Source organism: Dipteris shenzhenensis, chromosome 13 (assembly GCF_047967505.1).
Source record: "Dipteris shenzhenensis isolate YYH24624 ecotype China chromosome 13, Dip_SZ_1.0, whole genome shotgun sequence".
Taxonomy (NCBI): domain Eukaryota; kingdom Viridiplantae; phylum Streptophyta; class Polypodiopsida; order Gleicheniales; family Dipteridaceae; genus Dipteris; species Dipteris shenzhenensis.
The window spans coordinates 33,983,729-34,000,807 of record NC_141608.1 but is presented as its reverse complement, the minus strand read 5'-3'; the positions used below and the strand labels follow the sequence as shown (position 1 = coordinate 34,000,807).

Genomic DNA, 17,079 nt, shown 5'->3' with positions numbered 1-17,079 from the left:
GAATGTGACACTACTGACGGAGCAACAAGTGATTTCTTGAGCCATGCCTTATCCTTCATTTGTCATCCAGAAGCAAGGTAGTCTTGCCACACAACTCAAAGGATCTGGGATTTAGGGTGAATAGATGATCATGCAACTTACAATCCCTTAATACAATGAGGAATCGAGGCAACATCCACTCATCTCTCATTCTCTCGTGTGGTTCACAATGGGAATTCAAATGTTTAATTCTTGCAATATATTCCCGGAGGTTTCATGCTCCTTTTGCTTTAACTTTATACAATTGGTTGATTGGGCCTACGGGAGCGAATTCCACTAAATCCCACTATAAAGGCCTTCCTTAGAGTCTCCCAATTGATATTTTCCTTGGGCCCTAGGGCTCTGTACCATTGGCTTGCCTTGCCATCAAGGCTAAGCCCAAAAGCAGACACTTTATCCAAGTCACCAATGTCTCCAAAGGTCTCATAGATTTGCTCAAACCTTTCAACATGGGAGACAGGATCCCCTTCATTTAAGAACTTAGTGATTGGCTTAGAGATCATGATTGAGGCGGCTATGTGAGGTATTAGTGTCCCTCCCTATGATCACATGTGACACACCCCCTTCCTAGTGCTTTAGGATCCTCATCACCTCATTAGTGAGTATTGTTTGTGGCACGGGTTGTGGTGCTTGAGGGACTCGCACAATACCTAAGTTGGGTGGTCCCTGGGGTGGATTATAAAAGTTTGTTGGCCGAATAAGAATTGGGATGGATGGCCCTGACCTCATGGGCCCTGGAGCTAGCATGCATGCTGGGCTTGGGACTACTTGTCTTATTGGTATGGGCCTTGGTATACAGGGACATTCATGATTGGACTGGCCTTTAAGATGGAGCTACGGGAAAGGAAGTGCTCTCCGTAGCTTCCCCCCAAGATAAAAACAGATTGGGATGAGGGGCCATTGACTGTGGAAAGGTATTATCCCCAAAGTCCATCTGATCATTCCTTTGTCCCTCATGAGTAGGAGGCCAATACCTAGGTACCCAGGGCTTAGAAGTCCTTATGAAGGATGACTCTCCCTCATAGAACTGTAAGTGTGGCCCAGAGGGTTCCTCTATTGATATGGGTATGGGGTTGCTTGGTGCATTACTAGATGCTACAGTGGATGGTGAGTCTTGCTGCTCCTCAGCCACCCTATTTTGCTTGATGAATGGATTGATTCAGTTGGGGTTGGCCAAACCAAACTGTCCCATGAGATTGGAGAACGAATCCATCAAATGCGGAGTTGTGGTGGAAGGGGTGGGGGATTGGGGCCTTATAGAGCTAGAATTGGGAGCCATAGAAGCTCCAAGATTCAGGTTCATATTTTCTCTCATTTTAGCATTAAAGCTCATAGCGTCCTCCGGACTCCATGTGCACGAGACCGTGTATCAAATATGAGCTTAAAGTTGAGATCTCATACAAGATTGACAGTGCGTCACTAGATGGATTGGTTAGGATGTTGTTGGAAGCGCTATCCTCCAGTTTGGGTTCAAGACCTATCACCCTCCTAGACCTCAGGTGCATGTGTTGCCTACTTTGCCTAGCTACCCAATCAGAATCAGCCTCTATGACTTTTTGGCCCTTAAATCAATAGTCATTGTGTTAACATTAAATCGACTTAGTGAGTCACATGGTTGTTAGTCACTATGTTAGCAATGTAGCAGTGGTCGCTATGCTAGCAATATAGCAGCAGAGCGAGACTGAATAACGCAACGGGTGAATAAAGCAACGATCAATAAAGCAGTGATTGATTATAGTAGCGAGTCCATAACACAATGCCACATTATAAAAATGACCGATTAAAGCAGTGAGTCAATAACAGAATGCTGCATTATAACAATGATTGATTAAAGCAGCGGGTCACAAGTCGTTGCGTTAGCAATAAAGCGACGAGTCACCAATCACTATGTTAGCGAGGGTTGACCTCTATAGTGAAAGTTGTGAGTCCATTAACTGGAATGTGGTGTTAGGTAAGGTGTGTGACCAACTGGCAGTCCATGTCTCAGTCACTGCTTTATATAGCAACGATTGATTGAGTCGCTACGTTAATTTTATAACAGCGACTCCTAGTCTGGCACAGTTTTCTGATAGGTTTTTGGAGCTCTTTAAGAAATTAAAAATTTTTTGTTCAAGGTTTTTGAGCACAAATGGAAGCTACACTACCTATTCCAATAAAAAAATACAAAAAACAACCACTTAAAAAGCATCAAAATGAGGCTTTTTGAAGGTGGTGGCTAAGGACACACTTCTGTGCCAACTTGAATTGATTCAAACTCATTTTTTGGTGTTTTCAAGTGAAATGTGATTCCTTACACACCTTAGCAATCATCCCTACTAGCTACTCCTACAATGTAGCAACAAATGTGCAAAAAACATTTTATGGAAGGAAGTGGTAGTTTCTACTTTTCCTACTCCAAAATCACACTTTTCTCGTTCAAAACTAGACTATACTCCACTAACAGCACCTCTAGATAAGCTAGAAGCATTGTGCAATGGGTGGATAATGATAAAAAGCTTGTGCACTATGGAAGCATACCTCGAACTCCCCGACAGTGGTGCCAAAAATGTCTAGTCTCTGATGGTGACTTACGTGTTGTGGGGATCTTGGAGGAATGCCATCAAAGCCTCTACTCTCAAACAACTCCTTGTCAGAGCTGGATATGCACAAACCATTCACTTGCGTCATCCAAGCATCTATCAGATCATGTGCAAGTGATTCCATGAGGGAAGGGGAGAGAAGGGAGAGGGGAAGAGGGGGGATAAGAGCATGAGGGAGAGGATAGTGGCAATCACAAGAATGAACAAGATGGGGGTAGGGGGATAGTGGCAATCACAAGACAACTCACAAGAATGAACAAAAAGACTCAATACAAGAGAATGAGAAGAAGAGAGAGCTTCTATTCCAATCTTTGAAAGTACACAATGAAGACCAAAGTCAAAATTTTGGTCTTATATACATATCCACCTGTTGAAGGGGGGGCTAATTCTTGCACTCTCTTGTGTCTCTCTTCTCTCATTTTGCAACCACTTGGGCCAATTACGCTCCAAGGGAATTATCACCTGCTACTCCTCACGCTCTCTCCTATATTTTTGCTTTCTTATATACATATCCACCTGTTGAATGGAGGGCTAACCCTTGCACTTTCTTGTATCTCTCTTCTCTCATTTTACAACCACTGGGGCCCATTCGGCTCCAAGGGAATTATCACCTGCTACTCCTCACACTCTCTCCTACATTTTTGCTTTCTTGTCATAGTATAAGAATGGTTAACTGATGTGGCAATTAACATGAATACCCATGCCTTTGTCTCTCTTAAAACTACTCATAGAGTTTGCAATGAATATAAAAAGGACATGCAACAAGGGACATCCCTATCTCACCAATTTTGGCCATATGAAATCTATCCCCTTGGGCTCCTTGACTAAAGCTTGGCTATGTTTTGAGATATAGAGTGTTGACGCTCTTGCTATCCAATGTCTTGAGAGGCCCATATTTGTCAAATTTCCCTCAAGAAACATAGAATCCATCGTATCATAGACCTTCTCCAATCAAGAAGCAAAACGAGTAAATCCTTTTGGCAAAATAGTGCCAACGCTATGGCCTCACAAAAAGAAAAGAAGTTCTCTAAAGTACTCCAGTCCTGTATAAAGCCTATCTAGGTGGGCTAAATAGATTCTGGGAAGAAAGGGGCAAATCTTAGGCTAATGGCCTTAGCTAGGATCTTGTCAGTAGATCCAAGCAAGGTAATGGGCCTCCATTATGAAATCTCAAGCATGTCTAGGTTTCCCTTAGGAATAATGTGTATCAACCCTCTAAAATTCTATCTGGCATATCCATGGCCTCCATGTGTCCTAACAATCTATGGGAATTATTGAGCTCATAAGCTCCCAATGATACTTAAAATGGATTGGCAAAAATCCATCCTTTTTTGGACACTTGCCTATTAGCAAAGCTATAATTATTCCCTCGAGCTTATTGATATTGAGAGGCCCTATAAGACCAATGCTCATGTTCTTAATGACCACTTTCCTCATGCTCTTCCAAACCTCTTCTATGGCTGCCAAGTATTAGTGAGGTCATGAAGTATTGCAGGGTAGCAAATGATAAAAGTATGTGTCCACATGTCCCAAATCCTATGGGCTAGTTAGAATGGCACCATTAACCCTTGGTATGCTGATTGCCTCCTTTTAATGTCTAGGACATTGTAGTTTGAAACAAGTCTTTGGTAACTTTGTCTTGACTTTGAGTCCACAATGCATCCCTAGCATGGAATTTTTTCTTTGATCTAGATAGAATCTTTGCTCTAGCAATCTACATCCTCTTAGCACCCAAGGGATCTTGGCACCATCTCATCTAATGTCTAAAGTTCTACCAAGATTCCACATGGTGACCTCTCTCTGTCCATAACTTCTACTCTCTTGGTCTTAGCCTCATAGTGGAGGGGTGAATCAATCTCTAAGTAGTGGTCTGGGTCTTGAACTATTGATCCCTTCGAAAAGGGTCTTGATCTCTATCTCTTCATGATGAGATCCCTGAGAGAAAAATCCTGGAATAAGAAGTTAGGAATCCTAATAGTAGTTGAAAGCTGCCTACTCTACAACTCCAAAAGAATGATCTATGTGGAAATGGTTGAATAGAGTAGTCCCTTGAACAATGCAGACCATGCCATCTCCTTCATGACCACTCATCCACATAGAGCTAATATAGCCTCAAGAACATGGGCATCCACCCATTTGTCCCATCTAGAGAAGCCATAAAACTTAGCTAGATCTTAAACATTCTATCCTCTCACATGGAAAGCCCAAGCTACACACTCCTCTCCTCTAAGAAATTTTGTCTCTCCTTATCCCCTCCTATCATCTTGAATGTCTAGCATATTCAAGTCACCTCTAATACACCAGTGATCATTGACTAGAAGATTCTAACAAATGATGGTCCAAAGGTACCCCAACATAGTCCTTTTGTAAACTTAGCAATCAATGGCATGAGAACACAAGGATGCCCCAATTCTATATGGCATGCATCCAAGTCTCTACAACACAGGTACATAATCCTCCCTAAAAAGTCCTACTTTGTCTTTGAATAATCCTCCTATAGCTAGTTCTACAAGGCTATAAAAGATGGTGCTCCTGCAGGAATAAGAAGTAAATGTCTCTGAATACCAAAACTTTGTGAACTTATCTAATGATGCTCCTCCTCTAGCAAAAATGAGCATTGCCTACTCCCCAAACATTCCAAGAGAGCATGTATGTGGAAAATGTCTCATTTTTATTTTCTCTTACCATATTGTCAAGCTAGATATATTGTGTTCTTGGAAGTGGTGTTCCACAACATGGCAATGTGATGAGTTATGTGACTGAGAGATTTGGATCATTGTACAAACTTGGATTACTAAAAAGACCTTAGGTTGGAGCTTTTTGTGATACAAAAGACATCCCACAAGATGCATTTCCACAAATGTCTCTTCCTTCACATCTTTTGGAACTCTCATGAAGTGTGGCAAATAGTTTTTCTTTTGATCCATACCATCCATAAAGATACCAAGACACATATAGGGATTCTTCAAGCACTTTTTGTGTGTTTCACCAATTTTGAGCATTCTTGAGCTTGTTGCTCTCTACGGTGCTTAAGAACACCATTGATTTTGAGTTGTATGTAAAATGATAAAAATTTATTAAACATCCTCAAAATCATATAGAGAATCAACTTATACATGTTAAAAGATTGGTACCTCATTCACTTGAGATTGCTTCCCTCTATCATCGACTCTTGACATTTGAATGCATATTGCATACTCCCATTCTTACTTATTTGGGTATCTTCACATTATTAAAGAAGTCTTCCACAATCTACTAAAATGACTATAGCTAGCAGATGTTTGATTGCCTTCTGACATCTTGAACTTGTATAGTGTGTAAACATCAAATCTTGTGTGATTGTCCATCAAGTGTAGTTTTCCTGTTGTATATTGTGTACACCTCAAAGCTTGTGTAAAATCCATCAAGTGTGGTTTTTGCGTTGTGGTCATCACTTCTACATTCATAGCAAAGTGTCTTTTCATTAATGATATGGCGATAAGTCCAATAGGCCCAATAAGACTTGGATTCGTATCATCTTGTCCGCTTTTGCACATGTATAAGACTTGCATTCCCCTAATATATGAATGTTTTCAAATGACAATCTGCACAATCTACTTATTCATATTCCATATAATTACTACATTTACGTAATATCTTGTTCCTCACGATTCAAATCAAATTATCTTGTCCTTAGTACCTCTCAGCTTTCTCACCCCTACTCTCTCAAAAATAGTTTTGAACACAACACGTGGTAGTGCATGTTTCCCTCATGTGAGCCTCAGATATCAAGAATTGCATCCTCCTCCTCCCATAACTAATGAATCTCTTATTAATGTGTAGCCTTTGCCTTCTTAGGTTCTTGGAAGGAGTAGATGCATTATGTTCATGGGAACAAATCTCACTCTTGGATGTACTTGTAGACTATTTTTAAATAAACCTTAGTAGGGTAGTTATGAGCAACTACTTGTGAAGTGCATGTGCTAGTAGTTAGAACCTTCATGTAGATAGAATAGGCATCCTTTGTTTGTTCATAAGTTTCGAATGCAGAAGTGTTTCCACATGTGCAGGACTATGCTTTGTCTAGTTTTGTTTATACTTCCTGTATGTTGTACTGAATTCTAAGCAGTAATGGAATGAATGTGCAAGTATTGTGGAAACAATGTGCATGCTGTGAAGCATATGGAGGCACCACCAAAATTGAAGGAGAGTGTTCAATGTCTACTAAGACAAATTCAAATCTTGTAAGGCGATGTTCAAGCACTGAAGTCAGTCTAGTAAACATCTGTTGTCAAGGGAGCACACAGGAGAATTTAGTCAACCATTATGCATTTTCAAGAGTTGATTCATAACTTGCAGCAGAGGATACATGAAATTGTTGAAGGAAAAATTGTCGATTAAGTTGTTGTGGAGTATTGAGGCCAATATAATGAATTCAATCCATTGTTGAAAATTGCGAGTTTTGAGACCAGTGAATTATCATACAATGTTAATGGAGGCATTGGTAGTGGATGTCAAATGAAGAGGAATATGAGTCATCTCCTCATCATATTGGCCATCCATACTTCACTAGGGCTCGGGCTAGAGGACAAACAAGTGCCTCTAAAGAGGTTCCTAGGGAGCCGGTGCAAGGTGTGAAGTGGTAGGAGAAGCATTCGAATTCCAACAAATTGTGAATGAAACCACTAGAAGTTTAGAGGATGAAGATTGGGTTCCTGGTGGCACAACGTTAGGGGAGACAAGATTCAAGGGAGTACAAGGGATGTTGTCATGCTTGAAGAGCAACATGAAAACAAGAAGATCAATGTCTCAAAAGAGAAGACTCCTTCTAGATAGTGTCATCCAATTGGTGAAATACTCAACAAGCCCAAAGTTGGGGATGCAGTGGACCTTGAGGAACTATTTCATAGTTTACTGAAGGTGGAGATAAATATTACATTGGATCAACTTGTTAATCTAGTACCAGAATTCAAAACACAATTGCTGACTAATCTGTCAGTAGGCAGTGGTGTGAGGCTAATGGATAAGGCAAAAGGGGATGATGTGGAGGCTCGGGAAGTAGAGCTCACATCAATGCATCACAAATTGAAGATGTGGATTAGACTATCCTACTAATTCATGTGGAATAGAAATCATAGATCATACCAGAGATCTTTTTGGATGGCGGATCTGGTGTGAACATCTTGTCGAAAGATCTTTACAAATTTTTTTGTCTCAATGAGTTAGAACTAGCCCCTTTTCAAGTCAAAATGGTAGATCAAAGGAGGGTACGACCTCTTGGGATACTGAGAAACCAACAGATTGGAGTTTGTGGTCTAACTTTTATGGTCAGCATTCTTGTCCTTTGAATGGAGGGAGATGATAAATCTTATTCCATGCTACTTGGCAGGCTGTGGTTTTGGGTAGGCAAGATTGAGCAATATTGGGGGGATGATAGGGTAACTATCCGAAAGGGAAATAAGAAATTTAAAATGACCATGGTTCCAACAAGGAGTGTTCCAAAAAATGTTCAACCCTTGGCAGATGAAGGAATTAACATGGTGGCCAAAGTTGAAGATGATGAGGAAGAGTGTTTTCTTAAAAGAAATCCATCCTTGGTTCCAATTTTTGAAGTTAATGGCATACTGGATCAATATAAGAAAAGTGAAGTGAGCAGTTCGTCATCAATTAAGGTTACTGCAGTTCCGAATTCAAAAGGTGACCGTCCCAAAGAGAAACAGAAGAAACACAAAGAATAGAAGTTAGATGAAGTAACTTTAGAACAATGGGATGATGAAGAAGAAAAAGAAGCATTTTACATTAATATAGATATTCAATCAGTCATTGAGGTAGAAATAGCATTTGAAGACCACTTAAGAAAGTGTGCAAGAGTTCAGGAGGATGACCTCAAAGAGATGAATCTTGGGACAGAACAAGATTCGAAGATGGTGCATGTTGGTGATTTATTGGATGAAACTTTTCATAAACCTTTGAAACAATTGTTACTGGAATTCAAATATGTATTTTTTTGGAGTTATACTGACATGAAGGGGGTTGGTCCATCTTTTTGTCAACATAGGATCAACGTAAAGAAGGATGCTGTCCTAGTGATCCATCAAAGATACAGAATGAACCCAAATTATGCTCAGAAGATGAAGGAGGAAATTGATAAGTTGCTCAAGGTGGGGTTTATTTACGCAGTGGATAAGGTAACGTGGCTTTCCCCTATAGTCATAGTACCCAAGAAGAATGGTAAGCTCAGAGTATGTGTTGATTACAAAAAACTAAATGCAACAACAATAACAGATCCTTTTCCCTTCCCTTTCTATGACACAAGGCTTGATGCTGCGGTTGGTCACGCGATGTATAGCTTCCTTGATGGTTTCAATGGCTATAATCAAATAAGGATGGCTCCGGAAGATAGAGACAAAATTGCTTTCATCACAAAGTGGGGAGCTTTTGCTATCAGTGTTATAACCTTTGGTCTGAAGAATGCGCCTCCCACATTTCAAAAGTGGATTTAGAAAGTCTTTGCTCCATACTTGACTACTTTTATTAAGGTTTTTCTTGATGATTTCTCTGTATTTGGTAAGAAGGAGGAACATTTGCAACATCTTATATTGTGCCTTGAGAGATGCATGATTGCACGGCCTAGTCTCAATTCAGAGAAGTGTGCTTTTGCACAGTTAAGAGGGGTGTGATGTTAGGCCATATAATTTCTAAAGAAGGCATGGCCATAGATCCACAGAAGGTGGAAGTTATTGAGAATTCTCCTACACCAAGAACTCTTAAGCAATTGTCACACTTTGTTAGGCATACTAAATGGCATAGCAGACTTTTGGACTATCTTTCTCATGTTTGTGCACCATTGACAAAACTTACCAGGAAGGGAGAAGTTTATAAATGGGAGGAACCACAACGTAAGGCTTTTGTTTTACTAAAGAAAATGTTAGTTGTGGCACCAATTCTTAGACCACCTAACTAGAAGTTACCATTTCATATTTTTGTGGATGCTTTGGATTTGGCCATTGGTGCAGTGTTAATGCATAAATTTTTTAAATGGTGGTTTCAGCCCATATATTATGCCAATAGAAGATTGGCAAGAGTAGAGAAGAATTTAGTGTTACTCAGAGAGAGGCATTGAGAATGTTATATGCTCTCCAAAAATTCAGACACTATCTATTGGGAAATAAAATAATATTACATATAGATCAACAAGCCCTCATTCATTTGGTAAACAAACCATAGTTGTCTAGAAGGCTGGCTAGATGGATATTACTCCTCCAAGAATCTGACTATGATATTGTTCATACACCCGGTAAGCAGCATGTTGTTACAGATTGTTTAAGATGATTAATGATTGGTGAAGCACCTTTGGGAATTTAGGATGATTTATCAGATGCACATTTATTTTCTGTCAACTTGGATGGTCGGTAGGATTGGTATAATAGAATGCTTCTTTTTCTGAGACGGATGGGATAGTACCTCAGTCACTGTCATGAGATCAGAGAAAGAAATTTGTGTTGCAAAGCAAACCATTCTTAGTGATAGCTAGAGTTTTGTATAGAAGAGGTATTGATCAGATTATTCAAAGATGTGTTCCAGATTATGAGAGGAAAGTAGTGTTGATGGAACTACATGCTCGAAATTCAAGAGGTCACTTTTCTGGTGATATTGCTAGAAACAAGACACTTCAAGAAGGTTTGTGGTTGCCTATAATTTTGAAAGATGCTCATGAATTTGCTAAAACTTGTTTACCATGTCAAAGAGATAGCAGGCCAATAGATGTAGAGAGGATGTAGATTGGATGCCACATTAGCATATTTTACCTTTGGGTCCATTCTAGAAATGGGGATTTGATTTCATGGGTCTGATGCTCTTGCTAGGTATACTGGTAATAAGTATGTCTTGGCAGTAGCTATCAACTATAGCACAAAGTGGGTAGAGGCGATTGCTTTGCGGGATAACACGGTTGCTAGCACGGCTAAGTTCATTTATCACAACATCATAACTAGGTTTGGATGTCCAATAGAGATAGTTTTTGATCAAGGGGTTCATTTCATGAACAATGTTATGAAGAAGTTAACAAACACACACATGATTGTGCATAAGAAGTCAACCAAATATTATCCACAAGCCAATGGCTAGGCCGAGAATTCTAATAAAACATTTAAGAAGATTCTCAGAAGAACAATTAAAAAAAATAGAACTGATTGGGATCAAAAACTACATTCACCTTTATGGGCATTTCAAACAGCTTATAAGGTAACTACTAGAATGACACCATTTTGCCTTGTTTAGGGCTGTAAAGCTATAGTACCAATGGAGTTTATTGTACCTAGTTTTTGAATAGCATCTGAGAATAGATTGTCTCCAGAGGAATCAGTTAATCATAGGATCCAGCAATTGTTGAAGTTGGAGGAAGACAGGCTTGTGAGCTCCTATATTTCAGATGTGATCCCAAAGAGAAGGCAAGCATGGGTAGACTAGAATATTAAGTTTTAAGTGTTTCGAAAAGGAGCGGCTCATCGAAAATAGAGCCGTGATAAGCACTCAGCAGCCCACTACATCACCAAAGGACTAGATTCCAGAGCCCCATCACATGCACTGTGGAGTATACTTTGGACGCTGTCACTGTGCCCATAAAAGCTCCTTAGCCACCGTGCCCTCATAGAGTCACATCAATACTTTGGTCAACACCCCCCTGCTAGTATATGAGTCAATAGGGACTTGGGCCCTCGAAGTAGCCTCATCATGCCCTCAAATTTTTATGCTTGCCATCTATATACGAGTTTGCATCATCGGCCGGGGTCATAAGGCATCACGATACCAAGTCAAAGATTTTTTATTGACTAAAATTGAAGGTATAAGGCTTAAAGGGCTCTATATCCATTTATTTATTTTAAAAAGAGAGAGGTTTATACCCCTCTTAAGGGATCCAAAGGTTCACAAAAGGGCCCTTAAAGGGAGATTTTCAAAGGCAACATTTTTTTGGCAATTGGCAAAACACAAAGTGCGAGGCCACTCCATGGACCGACAAAGAAAAAAAAGTGCAATTGAATCTAAGAGAGCTTGAATCAACAAGGCTTGGAACACAAAGTCATCAAGTAATTAATTGTAGAGCGTTCGAGCACAAAGACGACTACAAGTGACATTCTCAGTCACGACAAATATCTTCACCTCTTACAGTTTGCTTATAATAATACTCCTCATTCTGCAACTGGAAGAGCAGCCTTTGAGATCATCTATGGGAAAGTTTCACCTATTGCTATCACATGATTGACCCATGGAGTGGAGATAGTAGATGCATTTATAATGACTATCAAAATATTCTCAAAGACGTTCGAGAAGCCATTGCAATCGCTCATTAGAAGTACAAAAAACAAGCTAATAAGAAACGGAAACACATGCTTTTTAAAGAAGGTGATTGTGTACTTCTTCGGATTGAGAAAAGAAGATTGAAAAGCATTGAGAAATGGCCACTAGTAATCAAGATGTCCCCTCGTTTTTATGGACCTTTCAAGGTGATTCAGAAAATCAATGATCTAGCTTATAGGCTTGAAGGGGCTTGAATTACATAATGCTTTTCATATCAGCCTCTTAAAGCCCTTCAAAGGATCTTTACCTATACATCCTGTTTATGAAGAGGCTCCATTGATTGTTGATGAAGAAGAAATATCAGACCCTCAATGCATTATTGATCATTATCAACAAACCTTGACCCGAGAAGGAAATGTCTATACTAAATATTTTCTCAAATTTAAGAATCATTCGAGAGATGATGCTTAGATGCCTGAGCGTTCTTTTGAGCCTTATCAGTTCCTATAATCAAACACACAACTAAGGTTAGTTGTGCAATCCAAGCAAGAGGGATGTTACAGAAATTATATTTCTGATTGGGTACGCTTGACTAGCTTGTGTTTTGCCATGCTAGATGGCCAGTATTGTGGGTGATTCCATGTTAATATTGATGTCACTAGTGTTATTAGTGTTGTGCTTGATTATTGTACTTTGAGCATAGTTATGTTGGGATCGGTTGATATAGTGATTCATTCAATCAATTGTTAATAACTAATGTAATTGGCAGCTTGAGTACAGGTGATGGAACTCATAGCAAAGATTGGAGTTAGTGTGAGGGTATCGATCGAGGTGTCGCATAGTGCATCTTTTATGGTGATAGGCCAATTTTGTATTTCTTTATTATTGCAAGTTTGAGCAATACATTTTGGAGAGGACATAATTCAATTTTGGGCCCAAAGATGGCTATGTAAAGCAAATCCCTTATTTTGGAAGAGAGGGATAATTTTGGGTCCTTGTGCTTTTATGAAATATTATAAATACTCTAGATGAGGAAGCGTGAGCCAGTCATCTAGGGGGGGAGATTGTACCCAGTTTGTTGTTGTTTTTGTGGTGTGATTTGTGTTCTTCTTCTCCAATTGATTAAGTGGCGCATTTTGTGTGGAAGAGTCTACCTTTTTGGTTTCATGTTCCTCTTACACATAAAGGAGGTCCTTTATCTTATTAATCTGAATTAGTTTTGGGCCCATTCTTGTTGTAGGTTTGTCTCTTATTCACTCATCATCTCCCTTTCGAAACAATCATTTTAAATATGGCAAGCCTACTAATGTAAAATGTATGTTGATATATGGCAAGTGAGAATTTTCAGCCTCATTAAAGAGGATCCTCTTTGGTAAACAAGACATTGTATAACTATTTCTGGTAGACAATGAGCAGACCAAGAGGTAGCTACATCTCAATTATGGCCATTTTCTTCTCTTTATGTGTTGCTTGAAATGAATGTAAGCAAGCTGTTTTTTTGCGTGAAAATAGGGATGAGAAACCATTCTATTCATGTATTGAATGGAAGAGTGAAGAAACACCACTTACTAGGAACAAAGAGGAAAAGGATCTTGGGATATCTATGGCACTTTCACTTTTGCTGAGAAAGCAAAGCTCTACTTGGTGGGAGCAGTGTACCACCATCCCAATTGGTCCAACATGCTTGATGGTAAAAATGCTTGATTTGGCCCTTGTAAGAAGTTTTTGATGCATGACCACGTGGACTTGCGAGATATACTCCCTAAACTTTGCACGGTTAGACTACTCTAGCTTTGTAGCCCTTGTGAGTACACTACGATTTTTAGCCCTTGTAGACCATGTCTAAATAAAAGACTAGTTGATTCTTGACAAGCCACATAATTGGAGCTCTTATGATGTGCCACATCATTGTAAAAGTTGAAGATGGGTTTTGGCAGGAATTGCCTATACTAAGGGGGGATCCACACTTGTCTTCTTGTAGATTAGGGGTGGCATCTCAGCCAATGAAAATTCACGTTGTACAATCCATGTTTTGACAATTGTTTGCTTGTTGTACACAAAAAAGAGAGCTAATAGGTGAGTCATGCTTGGGCACGAAATGAAAGTTAGGCGGCCTCAAATGCCACCCAAGAGAGCATCCTACAGAAGCGAACTAATAACTACCTTGTGAATGGGATTCAGGGTCTGACACCTTACCAATAGGGCTAGCTTTGCTTCATGAAATTTCATGATATTATACAATTTCCTCTACCTCTTGTTGTGAATCAAAGCATGGATAGATGCCTCTTTTGACCTCGGAAAGGGGCAGACATAGCATTTAGGGGCTTCACTTGTTCTCGGATAATTGTGAATTCCGCATGATGGACACACACACACACACACACACACACACACACACTTTTTTTTGGGGTGAAACCACTAATTTAATTAATCAAAGCATATTACAAATCCTTTCAGCAGGTGGGGCAGCTAGAAGCAGTGGGAAAAGATGCAGAGAAATGTCACTTCTGCCTAGATGCTACTCTCTCTCTCTCTCTCTCTTTCTCTCACACACACACACACACGCACGAGCGTGCACATGTGGGTGCACATATGTGCACTATGGTGTGCACACAAGCACACGTGCATGCACCACCACGAAAGAGAGAGTCCTAATCTATCTTCTATCTTATTCAAGAGGCAGAAGAATGTCGTGATCCAATTTCCACGTGGCACATATCCTCCTCCTAGTCATCAGGAGAGAGGATAGTCGTTCCTCTTACAACAACCACTATGGGGCCAACTCTTCTTATCCAGTTGCGCGACTTGCCTTCAACAACAGTTTCTCAGCTCAAACCATGGCTTCTTTCTCCGTTGCATTCCCTCCCCACCCCTGCATTGCCTCTCCATCCCCCCCTTCTTCCCCTTCCTCGCCTTCCCCTCATTGCCTCGCTTTCTCTGGCCTTCGTAAAACCACCTCCCTCCACTCCCCTTCTACCAATCGCACAAGCTTCCCTTCTCTTCGAGGCCCTGCTCGCGTTGTCTGCGCCGTCGGTGACGTCTCCGCTGAAGGCACTAACTACTTGATCGCCGGCGCCATCGCCATCGCCCTCGTGGGCACTGCCTATCCCCTTCTCTTCTCCCGCAAGGATTTGTAAGAACCCTTCTCTTGCTGTTGCCTTATCTCCACGTTTCACATCGAGGGTGAAGTAGGCTTCAATCGATTGGGCCGCGAGCAATGTGTACAAGAGTTTGATAACAGAGTTCCGATCTTTGAACTTCATGGAGACATCGATAATCTGATTGTTTATCTAAACGCCCGGATGGGTTTCCTGCCATTAATTAAACAGATGCCCAGAATGCGACGGAGCTGGGTTTATCAGAAAGTCGGGCTCAGCATTGGCTGCGAATGCTGCACGCAAGGATTCGGCGCAGATCGTTTGTCCGCGGTGCAAGGGGTTGGGCAAGCTAGGTAAGTGTTTCAACTACATTCTTTGATGCTTAGCGACTGTTTGTACAACGGGGAGCCTTATGTTAATGTAGAGAATGCTGGGAATGTCTCTGCAGGCCAAGTGGATAAGTGAGTGCACTGCGGCAACCTCAAGGTTTTCGTCCAATGTAATGTTAGCTAAGCCATTGGAGCCACTCTCTTTTATATATATCTCTGTTCTTTCTTAGCTCTTTGTGTGCTGCTTTGATCTTCCTCAGGTTTTACTCATGGAATATTATCTAATTTTGGTGCTCTCACATGATTCACTCTATCTATATCCTCCCTCAAGATGTGAATACCAATGTAAAAGAATTCATCTCAAAGAAGGAAAGTGCCTTCCTAGAGAGAGGAGACAACTCTTGTGTCCTTTTAGAAAAATGTATGTGATTTGTTTACTTGGTGTGAAACTCGGTACAAAGAGCTTTATATACATGCATGTTCAAGCATGTGTTGGTGCGTGGATATGTAAGTGTGAGAGCATATGTTTTATAATATAGTCTACATCCATCATTGGGCACTGATGACATTGGTGGAGATGTCATAGTAGCTAGTCCTTGCTATGCACAGTGGTTTAACCTTGTGACTATCATGGGATTGAAAGTGCAATATGTGTTGTTTTTAGTTGAGGCATGTTTTTAGATTCATCTAGATATATGTTCCTTGCCATATTAGTGGACATGCACATCTTACATTGTGAAGTTTTCCTCCACGTTATGCCTTATTGATATAATATATTGTGGTAAATTCTTTTTATTTTAAGTGTGCTTTGCCCTATCGACTAGATACTCTGAGCATTTTTTGATAGGGTGAGACTAAATGAAATGGTATAGTCTTCACAAGTAGTTATAGCTTGAATGAAGACCTTGTGGACTACTTTTTTATTAGCCTTCTCCATTGTTTCTAGCCTTTGTCATGGTTAACTCTACTCTTCATGTTTGGAATGATGACAAAAACTAGTGCAAAGAGCTTCGTATAAATGGAAGCTCAAGCATGTGTGGTTGTGTGGATGTGTATGTGTGAGAGCATATGCTATACTATGTTCTATACCATTGTTGGGCAATGATGACATTAAGGAGGATGTCATAGTAGGTATTTTTTGCAATACATGATCTAGATATGTGTTGTTCTCATAGTATTAGTAGGCATGGAAATTAACCTTGTGAAGGCTTTGTTTATGTTGTTGCTTGTTGATCACATGATATATTCTTCCTATTTTAAGTGGTGAATTTTCCTAGTCTTCTAGATTTTTCCCAATTGAAAGTTTCGATTATGTAATGCCTTGTTGATCTCGCGATAAATTCTTCCTATTTTAAGTGGTGCATTTTTCTATCTTCTAGATTTTGAGTACTTTTTGCTTAGAAATGGTGAGCAAAATTATCGTATTGTATAATAGCCTTGTCTCTTAAGAGTGTCTCGTATTGCAACCCAAAGAGGAAAGAGGGCTTTTAAGTGGCTTGAGGTTTAAAAAGTAAAATCATTTGATGTGTTAAATTGTAGAGCTTCTAGGTTTATACATGAGATTTTAGGGTAACTATCATTCATACGCATGGTATTTACAATGATCCATTCCACTCATCCTCCCAATTCCTTACAATATCTTAGAAAATTACAATAAAGTGATAGCCACCACTACGCTACCGCTTGATCCTCATGATCTTATCAAACCTACATAAAAGCGATGCCAGTATCAAAACTTTGCATCACGACACCAAGGGA

At 40.0% G+C, this 17,079-nt stretch overlaps 1 protein-coding gene across 2 annotated transcripts; it reads left to right on the top strand.

Annotated features, from left to right (window-relative positions):
* Window positions 1-14,679: 14,679 nt before the first annotated feature.
* Window positions 14,680-16,009, top strand: LOC147895329 (uncharacterized). 2 transcript variants are annotated; one of them, XM_087383946.1, is made up of 4 exons: window positions 14,680-15,027; window positions 15,224-15,345; window positions 15,441-15,491; window positions 15,582-16,009. In XM_087383946.1, exons 1-3 carry the CDS (start codon window positions 14,732-14,734, stop codon window positions 15,455-15,457), a joined length of 435 nt encoding a protein of 144 aa, XP_087240072.1. In that variant the 5' UTR covers window positions 14,680-14,731; the 3' UTR covers window positions 15,458-15,491; window positions 15,582-16,009. The 2 variants fall into 2 exon arrangements, with proteins under 2 accessions (XP_087240072.1, XP_087240071.1); XM_087383945.1 differs by having other exon boundaries at window positions 15,441-16,007.
* Window positions 16,010-17,079: the final 1,070 nt, after the last annotated feature.

What these genes read in the sequence shown, in the direction of transcription:
- LOC147895329 (XM_087383946.1), top strand. Translation starts at nt 14,732, where the DNA reads ATGGCTTCTTTCTCCGTTGCATTCCCTCCCCACCCCTGCATTGCCTCT. An exon ending in CTCTTCTCCCGCAAGGATTT is followed by an intron (nt 15,028 to 15,223) that starts GTAAGAACCCTT and finishes TTAATTAAACAG; the next exon opens with ATGCCCAGAATGCGACGGAG.